Here is a 19,514-nt window from a genome sequence, read left to right on the forward strand (position 1 = left end):
TGACCAAATACTGTAATTTGTCAAAACAATTCATTGTTAATACATCCAGAAGTATTGGTTGGATTGCAGTGCTGATCATAAGGAAGATAAAGCCAAGAGAGCGCTGCCACTATGATCACAAAGAGATCGCCGGTTCGAATCCTGTTCATGTAGCTTGCCATCAGCTGCCGGAGCCCTGAGAGAGCACAATTGGCCTTGCTCTCTCTGGGTGGGTAGATTGCGCTCTTTCCCCACATCACTCCAAAGGGTGATGTCGATCAGCACAAGGCTGCGTCTGTGAGCTGATGTATCGGAACCCAGTCGCTTCCAAGGATGGCCATGCCATAGTACATCTGGGTTCAAGGCAAGCTCTTTTGATGGCAGCAGTATGTGGATGAGCATTGTCCTTTTTGAATAGGTACTGTAAAAGAATAATTTGATAAAACAGCTTTATTAAAAACCCACCAAAGCAATTTAATACACTGTTTGGCTTTAAAACTCCATATGAATTGGTTTATCCATCAGGCTTTGACTTTTTACTGTAAGAGAGACGAGTAGGAGAATCTTAAATATGCATTAATTATCGTGCATAATTGACACCTTATCGTTGGTGAATCCCTGGTAAGGTCAATTTGTATTGATTATTGCTTTGAAATGAAGTCAATTATTTGGCTAATTTGCAGCTGTAGTCTCAGAGGCCTAATATTATTAGCCTTATAAATTGTACACAATCTAAAATTGAAATTAAATTATGTTAAAATATAGTTTACATACATGTGATTTAATATTATAACAAGTATGAGATGGATATGAAAAGAGCATCATTAGCACTATTAAATTCCTATGCATACTAACCTCTACATCCTTTGTGTGTCTCTCCATCTCTTTCTCTCTTTTCCTTATGTCTCTCTATCACTCTCTCTCTCTTTCTGCAGTACGTTGTCATACCAACCAGAAGAGCCACTGCGGTAGCCTTTCAGGGTTTCACTTCTCATTTACTGGGGGATGCTGGGAGTCCGTATCTAATAGGCCTGGTAAGTAAACCACCCCCTCCCCTTCCATTACACACACACATACACACACACACACACACACAAACAGGGCATCCCCCACCTCCCCCCGTGCGCTGAAACACCACGAGAATGATTGATCATGTTTAAATGGCTTCACTCAGTCAGTCCAGTGTGGCACTGCAGTAGTGCAGTAATGCAGTAGTGCAGCAGTGCTCAGCCCCAGTGCTGGTGACCCCTCACGCTGCACATTTCTGCTGTTTCCCTGCATTTCCTTGCTCTAGCACATGACAGCCAGCTCACAGATGGCGTGATAATGAGGTGGTGGGTTGTATGAGGCAAACTAGAGGAGGGGAAAACACAAAAACCTTCCAAGCATCAAAGCATGGGCTCTCCCCATGCTTTAGAAAAACCCTCCAGTGGTGAATTCTACAGTCAGTGTTTCAGGGAACCACCATGTGTACTGTATTCTAATGCTGGGTTTTTTTGACTGTATACAAGAGACCACTTAATGATGATGTTTTTCATTGATTTGATGAGATGGATTATCACAAGCTATCAAACCAAGCTGAACTGCTTGATTTTTTGCACCAGGAGTGGAATAAAGTTATCCAAAAGCAGTGTGTAAGACTGGTGGAGGAGAACATGCCAAGATGCAGGAAAATAGAATAGAATAAAACAACAATGTTCATTTAACTCGAACATATACCTATAGAGAACTGATTCAGAAACTGAAGTTGGTCTCTTAATTTTTTCCATAGCTGTATCATTGAAAACATATCCAATGAAAACACGTATCTCCAAAACAGCCACTTTACAGAAGAGAGATAAAACCTTCTTAGCTTTCAATGGAAGTCAGTGTAAAAAGAAGACAGTGGACAGTGACGATATATACAGTATTGACACAGACTCGCAGATCAATACTGATCGGTACAAATCTTTGCTTAGCAACCTGAACAAATAGGTTTGTTTTTTAGTGGATTGGGGTAAATAAGCTCTCACATGGTCTTTATGAAGTAAATGATAAATTATTTTTTCTATTATTTGTCTAAAATTGATGTTAAAGCTTCTTGATGTAATGAGCTTTTTTAGTTTGACACTGTAATTTGAGTTGCTAATGTACAACAGCTATAAAAATATTGAAACAGATTGGGTAGCATTGCATAGCATAGCAATGTTTATATATTGACGTAGGATCCATAATGTCTTAAATTAATGCCTCAATTAATAATTAGTTGATACATTCTGTCGTACATAAAGTTAATTAGTGAATCTCTGTTGTAAAGTGTTAGAATAATATTTAAATGTTCTGGTTTATACATATACAGTGCATTGCATCTTTTTGCCAGTAAATTAAGATATCACTATGTAGCACTATGTACTTTTGCTTACCATGCACTGTGCAGAGTGAAGTTATTGTGAGAAATAAAGCAAAGGCTTCAGGGTGTGTTATAAATAAAAAAGGCTTTTTAACAAAAGCAGGAGTTGTGCTCTCCTGTCCTAGAGTGCCAGTTCTCTTTCCAGTAAAACCTCCACCCAGAGGGCATGCAGATTCAGCTATTGTGAAAGCCACTTACTGGCACACTCAAGGACATAAATACACAGAACCGTTCCCCCCGGCCTCTTTGAACACCTCTGGCAGACAATAGCCCCTCATTCCACACCTCTTACACCCCCCGTGTTATTGTGCTTTCTCTCAACTATCAACGGAAAAGGTGGACTGGTTAAATCTCCGCGTTAAGCATTGGAGTATGACCAGCCAATCAGATTCTGCTCATAATATAATAGGAACGGGCATAGCTGGTGAACCAGTACGTCCACCAGTGCAGGAAATCACCCGCAGCAATGGGCCAGACTTCCCCTCTAACCGACTGCCGTTCGGCGTTCCTGGCATTCTGCAAAGGAATGTCAGAAGCTTTTCCAAACTAAACAGTAACTCCAGTACCCGCTCCTGACAGGTTCATAACCCCTGCCTTGCATGGTACTGACCTGGGAGCTTGTCCTGAGGTCTGCTCTATTGTTCTGCTCACTCTGCCTTTTAAAGTTCCTTCCCTTTTACAGCGTAACAGATGTATTTATATACTTTACACACTTATAAACCGTTAATATGAAAATGCATATAAAACACATAAAAAGAGATACGAAATATAAGAAAGATATTTGAGATGCACAATATGATGAGAAGGTGCGTAGGATTACAAAGTGAGCGTCTATTTTCTGGTCTATTTTCATACATAAGGCGCACCGGATTATAAGCCGTATTAATGAACATTAGTAAGGATGCCTACATCGAAATGAGGCATCTAAGTAAGCTTAGATCTCCAATATTTTCTCTGTGAGTAAGTTTTCAGTAAAGTTTCTCCAGCACTAAGGCTGGGTGCAGCAGCATGAGCATTAGCCGCTAACCACAATGTTAACAATGTTAATCAAGGTTCCTCAATCTACCGTTATTTAGCGACACTTGCGTCCCGTTAACGCTGCGGTTAGCAGCAGCTAATGCTAATGCTGCTGCACCCAGCCTTAGTGCTGGAGAAACTTTACTGAAAACTCACCCTTTCACCTTACCAATCAGCAAGAAACAGGCCTAACCAAGGCTACAAAAAGGCCCTAGTAGATTAATAGTAGTTCATTAGTAGTTCAATGCCTACACACAATAATTTCAGTCATTTATAGACATTATTAGACCTTATATAGCTAATACCATTGAGGATCAATCAAGTCTAAATTTATTTATTAATTTATTCAACAATAAATTTGAATGAATGCAATTATTTAACAAATTTGGAAAATTGTACAAAATAATCCTATTAGTTTATATGATTATATTGTAAAGTGAACTTGAGCTTTACAGTCTGCTGCGTTATGTGAAACTACACCTTTTTAGCTTTTTAGAAGGGTGTAGTTAATATTGTTGTTGTGCTATACAGTATAATGTAATGAAAAGTAATTGAGTAATTCATTATGTTGACATTTAAGTGGTAGGTTCTAGTCTGCTCTTCTTTAGACTGCTTGAAAGTGTCACTTTCAAAATTTGGGATAAAATATGCCAGAAGATCTAAATATATATATATATATATATATATATATATATATATATATATATATATATTTTTTTTTTTTTTTTTTTTTAGAAAAAAGTTTCATTCGAAATCAGAACAACTTTTTTTTTTTAATAAAATTCAAATTAAATATGTTATCTACTAATTATGAACACAAATGGTATACTGGTATATGGTATATAATAAGTTACCCTCATTCACGCACAAACACTTCAGCTTTCCAAGTAAGAAAAATGCATGTCTGTTCACATCTATCCACAATGAGCTCTTTGTACAGCACAATCTCTCATCATATTGGAATGACTAGTAATTTTAGGAATCTCAGTGTTTATGATTAAACAGGCCCCGAGGTCAGCTAATACTTTTACTGTAATAGAGCCCATTCTGCTGTTGCTTCTCCTTCCTTTCTTTTATTATTAGACTGTAACATGAAAAACTGCATGTTTACATATTTTATGTAATATTTTATGTATTGCTTGGTCCCAAAACAAGCCCAGAAGGATGCTCATAATGTATTTAGAGAAAGTGCTTGCTGATGAGGCAGTCTGCTGATAGTGCCAGCTCACTGAGCAATTAGCTCCAGAACACGAAGGCTCTTATCAAAACCCCAAAGCATGCACTGCTTCCCTGCGGTAACATGCTTTTTAAGTGTGACAACAAACAACCAGAAGGCCAAAAATAACAAAGCAGAAAACACAGATAAGTCAGAGCCGGCCGTTTGGTTGTTTTCTTGGCTTTTGTCTCACAAAGGCCTGGACTCGGGCCATCGAATACCTCGATTACATAATGCGCTAATAATGTCAGATTTCCTGACGTTTCAGAGAAGATTGAGTATGCATTGTTGCACCTTCCACCACCTCCTGAACCTGACAGCTCAGGAACCTTCAGCTCTAAATAGGCCTGTCTGATTTGACAGGTATGTTTTGAGGTGCCCTGTGGATGGGTCAAAGGCCAAGTTCACAGTGGCTGCGGTTCCACCTAGCCGATACATTCCATTGAACTGCTCAGGCACAACGCAGCAGGTTGACGTTAATTGAAAAGCACAGGATGACTCGATCACGACATCACCACCATCACCCCTGCTGCTGCTGCTGTTGCTGTTGCTGCTGGTTCAGGAAGGTCCGTAAAGCCTGGTGTCACTGTGTCAGGGCCTCTGGCTATCGCTCAGCTGGTGACCCAGCAAATCATTGTTAGCGATGCTTCAGGAGAGAATTGTCTCCTTTCCCTCAGATAAAACTGAGGCCGAAGCTTCGCACCTATCAGGTCTGTCAGAGGCCGGAGAGAAGCCTGCGTCAACCATGACTTGACTGTTTCATGCCAAAGGTCTAGCAGCCTGGTGTGAGTGGACTGATGACGCACAGAGCACACAAACTGCATCGAGACTGCGGGCAAAAAAATGCAGAAAAACAGTGTGCTTAGAATAGAAAAAGCACATTACTGTGATCAGTTCTTAACAACCGCAAGGTAATGCTCCGATGAGATGAAGAGCGTACATCCATTCAGAGAACTGTTATGGAAGAGCCAGGCACAGAACACACATAATTGTGTGTATTACTTGATCATATGGAAAGTATTTGAGCAAAAATAATTCTAACTTAAGTATAGTAGACACATGAACCTAGAAGTCTGGTAAGCAATTTAACTCAGTTTAACATGTTTTAAGCCAAATGAGCTATCCTATACCGGACTTAAATTCGGACACAGCAGTGCTGCTGGAGTTTTTAAACACTGTGTTTAATCACTCACTGTCCTTTATTAGATACTTCTACCTACTGTAGCTGCTCCACCTTGTAGATAAAGTAAAGTCAGAGACAGAAGCTCTGAATCTGTTGTTACACACAGTTTGTGTTGATCATCTTCTGGCCCTTTATCACTGATCACATAATGCTTCCCTCAGGAGCATATGCTGGTAATTTTCTGGTTGGTGGACTATTCTTAGTCCATCAGTAACACTGAGGTGTTTAAAAACCAGCACAACACATACTAACACCTCATTCACCACCACCATGACTGTGCAGACACTGCAGTGCCGAGGCTCTGTGGTGTCCTCACCATTGAAGAACAGGGTAAAAGAAGGACTAGAGTCTGTTTCTAGATTGCAGTTCCTGCAGAAACTGCGAGTGTGATTGCAGTGCTGATTCGTGGCTGGTTGCTATGGTGTTGCTAAGTGGTTGCTAAGGTGTTGCTATGCTATCTTTGTTGGTTACTAGGATGTTGCTAAGTGGTTGCTATAGCGTTGCTAAGTTGTTGCTTTGGTACCCATAGAGGTTGCTATGGTGTTGCTAAGTGGTTGCTAAGGTGTTGCTAAGCGGCTGCTAGGTCATTGCTGAGGTGTTAATAGGTGGTTGCTAAGGTGTTGCTATGGTATCTTTGGTGGTTGTCATGGTGTTGCTAAGTAGTTTCTAGGTGGTTGCTAAGCTGTTAGTCTTCGTATCTCAAAAATTGAGATACATTCATTTTCAATGGAAAAAGGGGAAAAAACGTATGTCTAAAAGCTGTTGAAAGCTGTATACAAGCCCACCATTCCCGATAAGGACACACATTTTAACCTTGGAATGTTGGAGTCGATATTTCGAAAATTGCGGCCCAAGTTGCAAAAATTGGTGGAATAATAATAAAATACAAGAAGAAGAAGAGTTAAGAAGAACAATACAGTCTACTGCGTCTATTGCCTACTGCAATCACACTTATTATATAACTAAAAGTGCTGCTATATGATCAGTGGAGCTGATAAAATGGGCTGTGACTGTAATAACAAGAAGGTGGTTTTAATAAATTGGCTGGTCAATATATGCTGTTCATTTGCATTAGTAGAGATGGGATATTCAGACGAAAAGCTCCAAAAGGAAAATGATTAGCAGAAATTGGCTCATTTCATTTTTTAGTGGGGAAAATAAACATTCCTAATATCCCAGTTGAATTACATGCCTGTGTGTGTGAACAGCCCTGCTCGGCATTGTGGGTGGTGTAATGATGTAATCACGTCAAGAATAAGCTATCAGCAGTAATCTACCACAGAAGAAACATTATTCTGAAATGTAATTAGACACGCGCTAGCTCCATAATCTCAGCCTAGGCCTCCATTTTGTCAGTAGAAATAGCTAAACGCTAATGTGATTTGGCAGCCTACCTGAGACAGCCTCACATACAGCACACACACACACACACATATACACACACACATACAATTCCAAGTTCACACACTGTACCTCACTGTCAGCACGCACCACAGTCTCCCCTTTTTAGACTCAGCAGTCCTTCCCACCCCAGGAGAGATATGCGTTAGTGCTGAGGCTAACACATTAGCGAAACATGGACTCCTGAGTGCCCTTCTACTTTTAGGGTGAAAGAGAGGATACGAGTGCCCTTCTTTAATATCATTTCATTGGTCTGTCTGTACGTGTGGCACACAATTCTTTAGAACATGTGCTTTAGATTATGGTGGCATGCTAATGTTGGTACGGTACCAGTCTAAAGTTTGGATACACCTTAAAGTCAGTGTTTTTTTCATTAATGTAGTAGCATCTCTTGCTTAGATGACAGCTCAGCTTTGCACATCTTAGCATTTTCTCAGTCAGATTTATGAAGTAAAGTCACCAAGAATTAATTTCAGTTTTAATAACATTGAAAGTATCCTCAAGTGCAGTTGAAAAGACATTCATAAACATTATGATGAAACTGGCTCTCATCAGGATCGCCCCAAGAAAGGAAGACCAAGAGTACCTCTGTTACATTGGATAAGTTTTTAAACCAGTACCCCAGATAAAAGCCAACATGTAACAGTATTACTTTACTATGTAGGAAAAAAATAAAAACTTTGACTAAAAAGTTGTGTCCAAAGTTTTTACTGGTGCTGTATATTAACCTAATATAAAAATCATGTCCTTAATCCCCTACTGAGAAGCACAGCTCAAGGCCAGCTTTCTCTGTTAGATTGATTTGGATTGTCTAAGGTGATCTTCAATGGTCAAGGTGGTTAAAATGCTGGATATACAGACGAAAACATGATGCCATATACTGGTAAAGTAGCTTATTGCATTACAATTTTGCTTATGCTTGGTCAGCTTGGTCTTCCAATGCTGGTCAACTCAAACAATGTCACTTACTTATTGGTCATGGGCTAAGTTGGTCAAGTAAAAGTGTTACAAAGAATTGAATTAAAATATGGGTTCTTTATGGGTTCTTTAGTGCAGCCAATGGTCCACTAACTAAATAAACCATTTGTACACATAAATAGTTCATATCCATATTCAAATAGTTCTTTATATACAATGAACATATATGGAATATGGTTCCTTAATTATGGTTTCCACTATTGTTTTAAGCCAGATAATCAGATGGTTCTTCGTGCCCACTTATGTGGGGTTTGTATGGGTAGACCAATTAGGAACCAGAGAATTTGCTCCACAGATGCCATGTTGGCCCCATATATGGATGGATGCATCCCAGTGACAGTCAGTGACGGTACCAGGAGGGCTTAAATCTAGGTTCTAGCTGGGTTGTGCACTGCCTATAGGGCCTAGATTGGACTTATTTATGATAAAGGTGGACTGTAAAGGTTAAAAGCCCAACTGGGTCTCACCTACATCTTACCTAGCCTAAATTGCACCAATGTGAGCTCTACATAAACAAAATCCAATTGATTTCTTTTGTGATATCATTCAAGGAACCCTTTGGAGCTTGTAGTTTATTTTTAGAGTTTGGAGATTTTGGAGTGTATAACTTTTTTTTCCTGCTTACTCTGCATATTACCCTGAAGAGTGTGATCTGGACAATACATAGATTATGAGATTACTACTAGACTACTGTGTAAACCTGAGCATCACCTTTATGTGTATTCAGGCGTATTCTAACAGGGAGGATGTGCAGGCTACCCAGGCACTGATCAATACCTTAATCATGCTAAAGTGAGCCTATTATTGATCAGGCGATCTGTTTATGACATTTGCACACTGGCCATTACCTTAAGCCTCCATTGCACAAGGATATTGCACTGACATTCTTGAAGAATTGCTAATGTGGTTCAATCCTTGAACTCTATATTTGGGCATTGGCCTCGAGGATGACTAGCAGCATGCTTTGCCATTGTTTCCTAATGCAAGTGTGTGTGTGTTTGTGTGTGTGTGTGTTCTTGCAGATATCAGACGCTCTGCAGAAGAGCTACGCTACGTCAGTGCTCTGGCAGTTCCTGAGCTTAGGCTACGCCCTCATGCTCTGCCCCTTTGTCATCGTCCTGGGGGGGATGTTCTTCCTTGCCACCGCCCTCTTCTACCTCGACGACCGCGACAAGGCCGAGTCACAGTGAGTGCCTTTAACTTGACTCATCACAATGACATCATCACATAATACAGATATAAAATTATAATGAACAAGAGTGCCAGTTAAAGCACATATCTTTCCATTCCATTGACCGCCTTCATTGTAACCAAGCTCTACAGACCAGGGCTATCATTTCTCATTCTTTACCACATAATGGGAGTCTAGAAAAATGGCTGTTGCTAGGCGATTGTGGCGACGTTGGCCGCCCTCGTCTGGAATGGCCTCAGGTGGAGCTGGCTAATCCATGAGGATGACGGAGATTAAAATCCGCTTCTGTCCAAACAAAGAGATTCTGCACCACATAAATGACATGCCCCGGGTAGTGCAGGGTAATCACCTACAGTATTAGAGGTCAGGTTCTCAACCAGGACAAAGAACTCCTTCAAGAACGAGTCTGGTTTCAGGGTAAATGGCGGCAAATGAGACTCTGAGTAGACTAAGACCCAATACCATCAAAGAGCCACATTTAGATTTAGAAAGGACCTTCTAATTTAGGGTTCTTTAGTAGAGCCAGTTTTTTTTTTTTAATCACCATACATTATAATTATATTAGTAATTATTCTACAAAAAAATGCTAAATAACCTTTAAACTGGAGACAAATGGTTCTACTTATACTCAAAAATCCTATACTATAAAAACAGTTGTATCTGGATCTCTACAGAAATGGCAAAATCTTGTGCTATGCTATTAAATAACTACATTTAGTTCTTCAAAAAACCTGTATAAATGGTTCGTTGCCCAGTTTAATGGTCAAAATGATGGAAAAAGGAAAACTTGATTGGTTTGGTTCTTTGCAGAATTTTTTGTAAAGTTCGCTATTCCATTTTTTCCAATAACTCATTTTCACTACTGTAAATCTATTAGAAGTATTAGAGGTCAGATTGTTAACAAGCCAGGGCAAAGAGTACTAAGAGATCGACTCTGATTGTAGGGTAAATAGCAGCAAATAATCTGTACAGTATAAACCAGTATAGTTTTAGAGGTCAGGTTCAGGTTTCAGTTATAGTGCCACCAAAAGTGACTGTGAACAGCAGTTCTAGTGCTAAAGACAGAAGTTCTAAGACCAGAAGTCACAGAGCTTCTTGTAACCACTCCAGCAGGGTGGTCAGACAAGTTCATGCTCCAGGAATTCAAGGGCGACGTTTTGTGTAGAAAAAGCAAGAATCATGCACAAAGAGCTGTATGTCAGCTAAACCCCACTGCTGACAAAAGCTATTCTCACCACACACACACACACACACTCTTACACACAATATCACATTACAATGCTTACCTTAATCATAATTATGAGATTCAATATCATATGCGGTTTTCCCTTTGATGAAAAAGAGGTTTCAGTCTTAAGGGACCTCCTGGTCAAATAAAGGTAACATACATTACGTCATGAATTGACCTAGCCTTCTAACAGAAATGGCCATTCTAACAGAAATAGAGCAAAATTACTTAGAAAATAATCTTATCATCTAATACCTATAGAAGTTAAGAATGTGAATCTGAATTGCATTTCATTAATTTTGTTGGATTGCATTCATTTGAATCTGAAAATTATCAACTGATTTAAAACATTTCTAATATAATAGATAATTAAGTTAATAATTATTGCACAGCTATACAGCTCTTGAAAAAAATTAAGAGACCACTTCAGTTTCTGAATCAGTTCTTCTGATTTTGCTATTTGTAGGTAAATGGTTGATTAAAATGAACATTAAAAAGAAAAGAAAAAGCTATATGATGTTATGGGAAGTAGAATAAATAAGAAATCCTGAATGTACCAACTTTAGGTAAAAATCAGTGGCTTTCTAGTCTAACAACCATTAATTGATATATCTGTGGCTATGAATTGGTATACATAGCAAATTCTGAAGTGCTGTGCATTTTCATAACCATTATTAAACATTTCACAGTGGCCCTTCTGTCAGTTCAGGTTTTACACATTGATAAGCCTTGGGCACCTAACACTTTTTACAGGGTTGAGGTTTGTCTTGAGCCTTGCCATCCTAGAGATGAACCAGCCCTACAGAGATTTGTTCCTTGTCAGAGTTGCTCAGGTCTTCACGCCTGCCCATTTCTCCCTACTAGAACACACAGTTCTGACACCATCTAATACTGTTTATCACAGTACACGTTGTTGTTTATTGTATTATGAGATAGTCAGCATTGTTAAAAGCATATATGAGTGGTCATAATGTTCTGGTTCAATGTTTCTGCATATATGAATGCTAAAATTCAGAAAAATGTATCCCTGAGGACATTCCAGAATCCCAGTGCCTTAAAAGGCAACTAAAATATCAGAACCTAGAGCGCAAGACGTCGTTCTCCTTTGCATTGTTTTATCAAGTGCACTTCCTGTGTTTGCTTCCTTTCTGAAATGACTTCCTTCCACTCTGGTCCGAGACATTTTTAGGCAGGGTGGCAGTCCTAACGTCTGCGGCCGTCTGCACGCTCCCTGAAGACCAGGACCCCTTAGTTTCCCACGATGAAATCTCAGTGGCATTTGGCCTTAACCCAGGAACTCTTGCTGAACTAATCAGAATAATCTGTGGCTTTAATCCAAAGAACTGATCAATGATTAAACATAGGAGTTCAATCAATCAGTCAATCAATGAACCATGTTACAGGATTACTGTTATAGAATTTCTGTTAATAATTACAGTTAAGTGCCTCATGTTATATTTGTTTGGAACTAATTACACTGATGCTTAATCAGGTAATTTAATCTAATTATGTTTACGTATTAAGAAGAATGCTGCAGAATTAAACCAATATCATTACTGATCAGCGATCAGTAATCATCTCCTTTCTTATTCTTGGTCATTTTGGAGAACATGTGTTAGTCTTTCATTCTTCATGAAATTTTGACACAATTTAAAAAACAACTTCCCACTACCCACACCTGTATAAGTTGTGAGGTGTTATCTTGTGAGTAAGGTTGAACACTGGCTTAAACACTGAGTTTAAGCAAGGGCTGATAGTGTGTGCTATATGGATGGGATATTCCAGGTTGTGTCAGCATTTAACATTCTTTTATCCACAGTGTCACGCATTAGGAATACATCATAGAGGGCATTACCACCCACAGTGGACAGCACACAATAATAATGATTGTTCTTTAGCTCCAATGGCACATGGCAAAAGTGATCGGACACAATAGAAGTGTTCCCATGTTTTATGACATTTGTGCCCATCCTACGAATAAACATACAGCTCTGGAAAAAAAAACCTTCAGTTTCTGAATCAGTTTCTCTGATTTTGCTATTTATAGGTTTATGTTTGAGTAAAATGAACATTGTTGTTTTATTCTATAAACTACAGACAACATTTCTCCCAAATTCCAAATAAAAATATTGCAATTTAGAGCATTTATTTTCAGAAAATGAGAAATGGCTGAAATAACAAAAAAGATGCAGAGCTTTCAGACCTCAAATAATGCAAAGAAAACAAGTTCATATTCATAAAGTTTTAAGACTTCAGAAATCAATATTTGGTGGAGTAATCCTGTTTTTTTCATGTATCTTGGCATGTTCTCCTCCACCAGTCTTACACACTGATTTTGGATAACTCCTGGTGCAAATATTCAAACGGTTCAGCTTGGTTTGATGGCTTGTGATCATCCATCTTTCTCTTGATTATATTCCAGAGGTTTTCAATTTGGTAAAATCAAAGAAACTCATCATTTTAAGTGGTCTCTTATTTTTTTCTAGAGGTGTATATCAACCAGTCATGATCATTACCTACAGTATTATACTTATTTGGGCTCATTTTGACTTATTTAGACATATTAGTGTAACAAATAACTAGTATATTTACAGTATATTATGTTAAAAAGGTAAAAAAAAAAGAAGACAACGGCCACAGTCAATTGATATATATAGTGTAAAGTTATAGGTATAAAAGGGGTCCATTAGTGGTTGATTCAAGGAGACACCAAAGAATTCCTTCACAATGTTGTGGTTTGTGAACTACCACATCATTGCACATTCAAGGCCAGCCATCCGGCCATATTGCATCCTGTGTTATTAACCACATTAACCTTTGTGCCATGCAAGCAGGAACAGATAGCACATTGCAGGCCTTATGATACGCAGCGAGGGACACTTCCTAAGAACCAGCATATTCCAGAGAGCTTTATCACCCGCAGTAGCCACTTTGCCACTCAGAGATAAGTGCTCCTAAGCTCAGCTCGACAGCGCTGACAGGGCATTCATAATTGATCACTCATTTAATAACTTGCTTTGATACCTACATCAGAGGCTACACAAATGGGCTAATTCTCAAAGAGGCTATAATGAAGCCAGAGCTTTATGTTGCAGGGGGAAAAAAATCCCTGAACTGCTACTATCTTACATAATATGCTCTCTAACAGCGTCTCAACAACATGATCATAAAATAGAAGCCTTTTTTTTTAAGAGCTGTGCACTTTTTTGAGCTCTCTAGCTAGCTCCCGATTCACAAATACCTCTAATAGAAATTAACACACACAAAAAATCTGAACAAAACAAAGCTGCAGTGTCCTCAGAGATCCCCTGCTATTTATACAGGACCAAGAAAAACAGAATGAACAGTGCCGGCTCGCGTGATTCGCCATCTATTCCTAGGACACGAAGAGAGAGACTTATTATTTCTAGGTTGTTAGCTTTTTTTGGCTGAGAGGAAACCATTTATAGAACAGAGTACGACATTGCTCACAGATGCATTCACACTCTCTTTAACACACACACACACGTCTACTCATGTGTGTGTGTGTGAGGCTCATCTGTCTTGTTGGTTTTGCTGCTGTGGCATCATTGAGCCACATTGAGTGCCTGCAGGGGCACCCTGTGTATATAAGTAAAGTTGAACTATGGGCTGGAGTAGTGGAGGTCTGCAGGGCTGGAGTAAGCAGATTGCCACAAAGTGTGTCTTCTCAAGTGTGATTACTAAAAGAAAGTGAAAGCAAGGAAAAAAAGGAGAGCAAGCGAAAGATAGAGAGAGAAATAGCCCAAGATTAGCTGTTATCTGACACACACATATATGTATAGTTATATATATATGAAGATACAGAATTTTAGCAAGACAGCCACAATATAAACAAAAATGGCAAAATATATACATTGAACTTAATTGACACTAATGCAGTTACTTGTATATGTAATCTATTAAATTTTGTATTTCCTTGTATATTTAATGTCTTAATCCCCAAATTTAGCCAAGTCAACAATATACTAACGTAAGACTAACTTAAGACTCAAAAATTAAGGTTTGTTTTCTGCATTCATTTTGATTATATTTGTGCATGTTCTCTAAAACCTATGGATGTGGATGGAACAAATCAGTACCATTTGAAATGGAACGGTCCTCTAGTGGATATATATTTCTTAACACACAGTATCTGCCAACATAAAAGATGCATATAAGTATGTGGGCAGGTACCGTTATTTGTTTGGTACATAAAGAGAGTATATATATATATAAGCCCTCAGAATTGATTCCACAGCAGGAGCCCCCAAAAATTATAGGACTTGTCATGATGGCCAAACACACAACAGATACACACAGATAACAAAAATACAGTTTATTAAATAATGGGCTTAACCTACAAGAATGGTCAGGGATGGGCAGGGTCAATAACAACAGGGCAGCAAACACGAACAACATACCAGAGTGTGCAGGCAATGAGATCATACATGGGAGATCCAAAAATAAAGGGAAGGGTAAGACAAAAGGGAAGTCAAAAATACAAAATAAGGTCGGCAACCAGTAAACTATCAAACAACAAAGGGCTAGACAAAAGAGTGATCAAAAATACAAAATGGGTCAATAACAAAAAGACAGAAACAAAGAAAATGCTGGGTAGAAGAGCTATGAAAATAGATTCAATATCAGGCACAGAACAGGGAAAAACAGGGGGTGTTTATACAGGGGAATACAGGTGCGTGTTGAATGTTAGTAATCAGGTGAGCCACAGCGCCGAAACGTCATGTCATCCAGCATGTACTGGAGGTTAGAAGCAGGTGCATCCTGGGATGTGGATTTTTTGAGTTTTGGGTTTTTAATGTGATAGCTAGAGTCTGTGACATGTAGACAGACAATGTCGGGACTGACAGGGATACTCAGTTTTGAAAAACTGTTTTTTTGGAATTTGGTGGAATAATACTACAATCAACTACAATAACTAATGTTGCCCTCTGCAGTCCCTGTAATGAGCATTGGGGAACTTGTTCTCTACACTCTACACAAGTTGTCCAATGATGCATATTTGATCCAAGATTGATAGTTTGTATTAAAATCTCTTCATAGCACTAATAGTGCCAACCAGCACTCCCATATCTTATCTTATTTTTCTTGTTTTCTTTTGTTTCTCAAGGACGAACCAGCTCTCTCGATCGCCATCCACAGTAAAGGTAAGCCTGAGTCACATTACATTTCACTGAGTCACTGTTATCTCCACTCTAAAAGCTTTCAAAGTAATTTCCCTAACACAATCTCTAATTTCAGTGACATTTAGACAGAAAGAATTTGATGATTCATGCTTATTTATGGGTCCCTGGGTGCACGAAATGAGGAAAGTGCTTCTGATATCCTGCTTTTTTGAAACGCCAAACAAAGTTCCCTTTGATTCGTTGCATTGCTCACAACATTTTGATTCCATTACCACATAATTTAGTAATCTTTATCTTAGACTTTAGTGAACATGGGTTGGGTTTGCATGGAATTTAGAGAAATGGCATAATTAAATAGAATATAACAACCTAAATCAGTTTAAAGCAGCAGTCTCTAAGACTATTCTTGATTTGGGGAGGAGACAAAATACTCTAATGAATGATATCCTGGCATGATTATCCCTTATGAAATGCTCTTTTGTAATTACCTATTCTCACCAGAGAGGTCTCTAAATTGCCAAATCCCAAGAAATTCCCCTGTAAATTTAACCTCAACCTGGCCTACACCTAGACCACTGGTTTGATCTCATTGGTTTAATCTCTGTTTTGTTCTTGTTATTCATCACCCAAGGTCTCAAGTTTGAATAGTAGGCCTCAGTCTGGTATCTGGCACCCTTTTAACAGCACGTTCCTGCCCTTTCTTCTTCTCTTATCAGCTTCACACACTCACACTTCACTCCAGCCTGTGTGTGTAATTACCGGAGCTCCACTTGCCCCAAAAAAAGCAGAAGGAAAGATTGAGGAAAGAAAATAAAAAATAAAAAAGCATGACACAGACAGGGAACTGCAACCACACTAAGCTTTACAGCACTGTAGAGTCTCACAATAGACCTTTGGGTGTTCCTTGCTTAAGAATAACACAACCGGAGTAGTCGTTTTCTCTTTATGTTCTTGTGGCTCCACTTGGGAAGGTTAACATGCCAGGGTGAGATATTTGTATTACAGGATCTTCTACTGTGTTTGTGAATGTACAGTATAAAGTGGGGTTCACTGGTTGCACTGACCTAAAAAGACCTATTCAAAAGAATTATGAGAAGGTTTTCAGATATGCTTTGGCACATTCAAAGCTTTTAGGGCTGTACTGTGCTTCCAGCGTCTTTAAGTAATGTTATTTGGAACAACCTGCCATACTATGAAGCCTTGAGAGGGCATATAAGTGTTTTTATCTTTTATCTTAAACCTGTGGGATCAACAAAGGAGTCATTTTTTCCAATTAACTTATTATCTATATTTTTATTAGTATATCTATATTCATTTCTATTCTGTTTCTTTGCAGTAATACAGTACTATTGGTGGATTTGTGTGTTTCCTCATCTGCATCTCATCTGTAATAAGTGGATTTGTGCATTTGTCTATATGTTAATTATAATCGTATAATTGTGGAATGACTTTAAATGCACAATATTAATTAAACTTGGCTCTTTGCCAAAGTAAATTAGCAGGTGCTGATGTGAGATAGAAATCTCAATCTCAACTTTTTTATAGACTCATAACTTGTGATTTAAGTAACTTGGAATTATGTGATGAGATGTAATCAAAAAAAGCACAGACATAAAAAAATTTGAAAATGTTTGAATTTGACACACCAAAGTGTTTCTCAACCCCAGCGGATTTAATTAGAGATGGCACAATACTACTTTCTCTTTTCTGATACTGATACCGGCATCAAAATCTTTAGTATTGGTCATTACCGTATTTTTTGGACTATAAAATCCTTTAATTTGCTCCAAAAGTATTTGCCCCACTAAAGTACGGAGTTATAAATAAGTTACAGTGAAGTTTCTCCAGCATCAAGACTGGAGCAGTATTAGCATTTCTAGCTAACCACGATAAGTGCTAGTGTGTTTACCGTGTTAAAACAAGCTGCGTGGGATGAACCGCTAGCTAATAGCGATAAACACCGATAACTTGCGCTGCTGTTTACCGCACTAAAATAATGGAAATCTAAGCTTACTGCAAATAAAAGGAAGCACTTTACTCACCCAAATAAACTGTTTTCAGCAGAGAAATTAACATCTGTGTAAATTAACATCCAGCACTCGTGTGTCTTTGACAGAATTTTTTTTTTTTTAAGAATTATTTGTTTAGTTGCAGTTTTGCATGCTCAAATCCGTGCAAAAATCACTTTATTAGACACGCTTTTAGTCAGAGCCCTTCTTCATGACATAGATATTTACTTTTTAAAGTTGGTGTAGAATAAAGAAGGTTTATGCTGTAGGCTCTAACAGACACTGATTATAACTGATGATCACTTTAATCAAATATCCTCCACAGACTGATAAATAGTTGTAGGCCTAAGATATATATACCTTAATCCACAGGTTCTGTTTTAAATTTTTTGTTTACTTAAACATACTTTTAATTAATTTAATTATGCTTTTAATGAATAACATTATAGCAGATACATGAGCTAATATCAGCTTACGTGGCTGAGATCATTAAACTTACAGTAGCTGACACTTGCCCAAAGCATTTGACATTAACAAATTGCAGATGTTGTTCCCTCTGCTGCAGCTTTAGGTCCCTAGCCTTGCAGAAGCCAGCAGCCAGCTATTATCTGGGATTGAACTCATGGCCTCCTGAGTCTCAGCCAAGTTAGCAGAGCATATCACAATATTAACTCCTAGAATTCTCAGCCAGGGACCAAATGGAACGAAAATATTTAGCAGGAATTCCTGCCAGCAGATCATAATGCACCGGTCCGGCACGTCCTGTTCTTCAGTGTCAGGACTCTAATTAATAAAAACTATTAGGTCCAACTCTTTGTGAGGCTAACTTGCTTCGCTAATCATGAGAGAAGTAATAAAACCAGTGTAGAATCAACCCTTAAAGCTGGTCTCAACTTTCCCCACAGCAATTTTATCGGAAATCAATCAGCTATGACTGACTGGACAGCGCATCAACCCTGCCCTTGAAGCTCGGCCGACCAGAGGCAGTTATTAGCATATAGAATATAACAATGCAGTGCCATTACCCTGCCTTAGATACTTATGCAAATTGGTCATTTTGTATACTTAAGGGCGTCCTTAGGGGTCAAAAACATCTCGAGGAGAAAAAAAAGAAAAGTGTAGTTATGCAACCAATTGGCAACCCCACCAGTGACTATAAGGTCAATTACGTGACACCTGTCTGACTCCATTATTTAAATTTTCCAACAAGTTTAAATGCATACACTGATGACATTTTTATCTAGTACACTTCCTTGTTTCAATTACAATTCAGTCAAGCACTTTGTAATTCTATATTTACAGACTCTTCTGTATCTGTTTCTATTTATACTTTATTATATTACTTATTTTAAGGTCAGCCATGGTCACACCATATGATATGTTGGAAGGCCACAGCCAATTTCTATAGATGATCAATTATTTAAAAAAATAAAATATATATACATATACAGCTCTTGGAAAAAAGAGACCACAAATGATGCGTTTCTTTGATTTTACTGAATTGAAAACCTCTGGAATATAATCAAGAGGAAGATGGATGATCACAAGCCATCAAACCAAACTGAACTGCTTGAATTTTTGCACCAGGAGTGGCATAAAGTTATCCAAAAGCAGTGTGTAAGACTGGTGGAGGAGAACACTTGATTTCTGAAATCTTAAAACTTTATGAATATGAACTCTGAAGCTCTGCATCTTTTTAATTTCAGTCATTTCTCATTTTCTGCAAATAAATGCTCTTAATGACAATATTTTTATTTGGAATTTAGGAGAAATGTTGT

At 38.3% G+C, this 19,514-nt stretch overlaps 1 protein-coding gene across 1 annotated transcript in view; it reads left to right on the plus strand.

Annotated features, from left to right (window-relative positions):
* Positions 1-19,514, plus strand: part of spns2 (spinster homolog 2 (Drosophila)) — a 175,355-nt gene that overhangs the window by 148,878 nt on the left and 6,963 nt on the right. The window contains exons 10-12 of the mRNA XM_022667647.2: positions 915-1,013; positions 9,186-9,349; positions 15,712-15,748. Of these exons, the coding sequence (XP_022523368.2) occupies positions 915-1,013; positions 9,186-9,349; positions 15,712-15,748 (300 nt within the window). The remainder of the gene's footprint in view (positions 1-914; positions 1,014-9,185; positions 9,350-15,711; positions 15,749-19,514) is intronic.

This window comes from Astyanax mexicanus, chromosome 1 (assembly GCF_023375975.1).
Source record: "Astyanax mexicanus isolate ESR-SI-001 chromosome 1, AstMex3_surface, whole genome shotgun sequence".
Lineage (NCBI taxonomy): Eukaryota > Metazoa > Chordata > Actinopteri > Characiformes > Acestrorhamphidae > Astyanax > Astyanax mexicanus.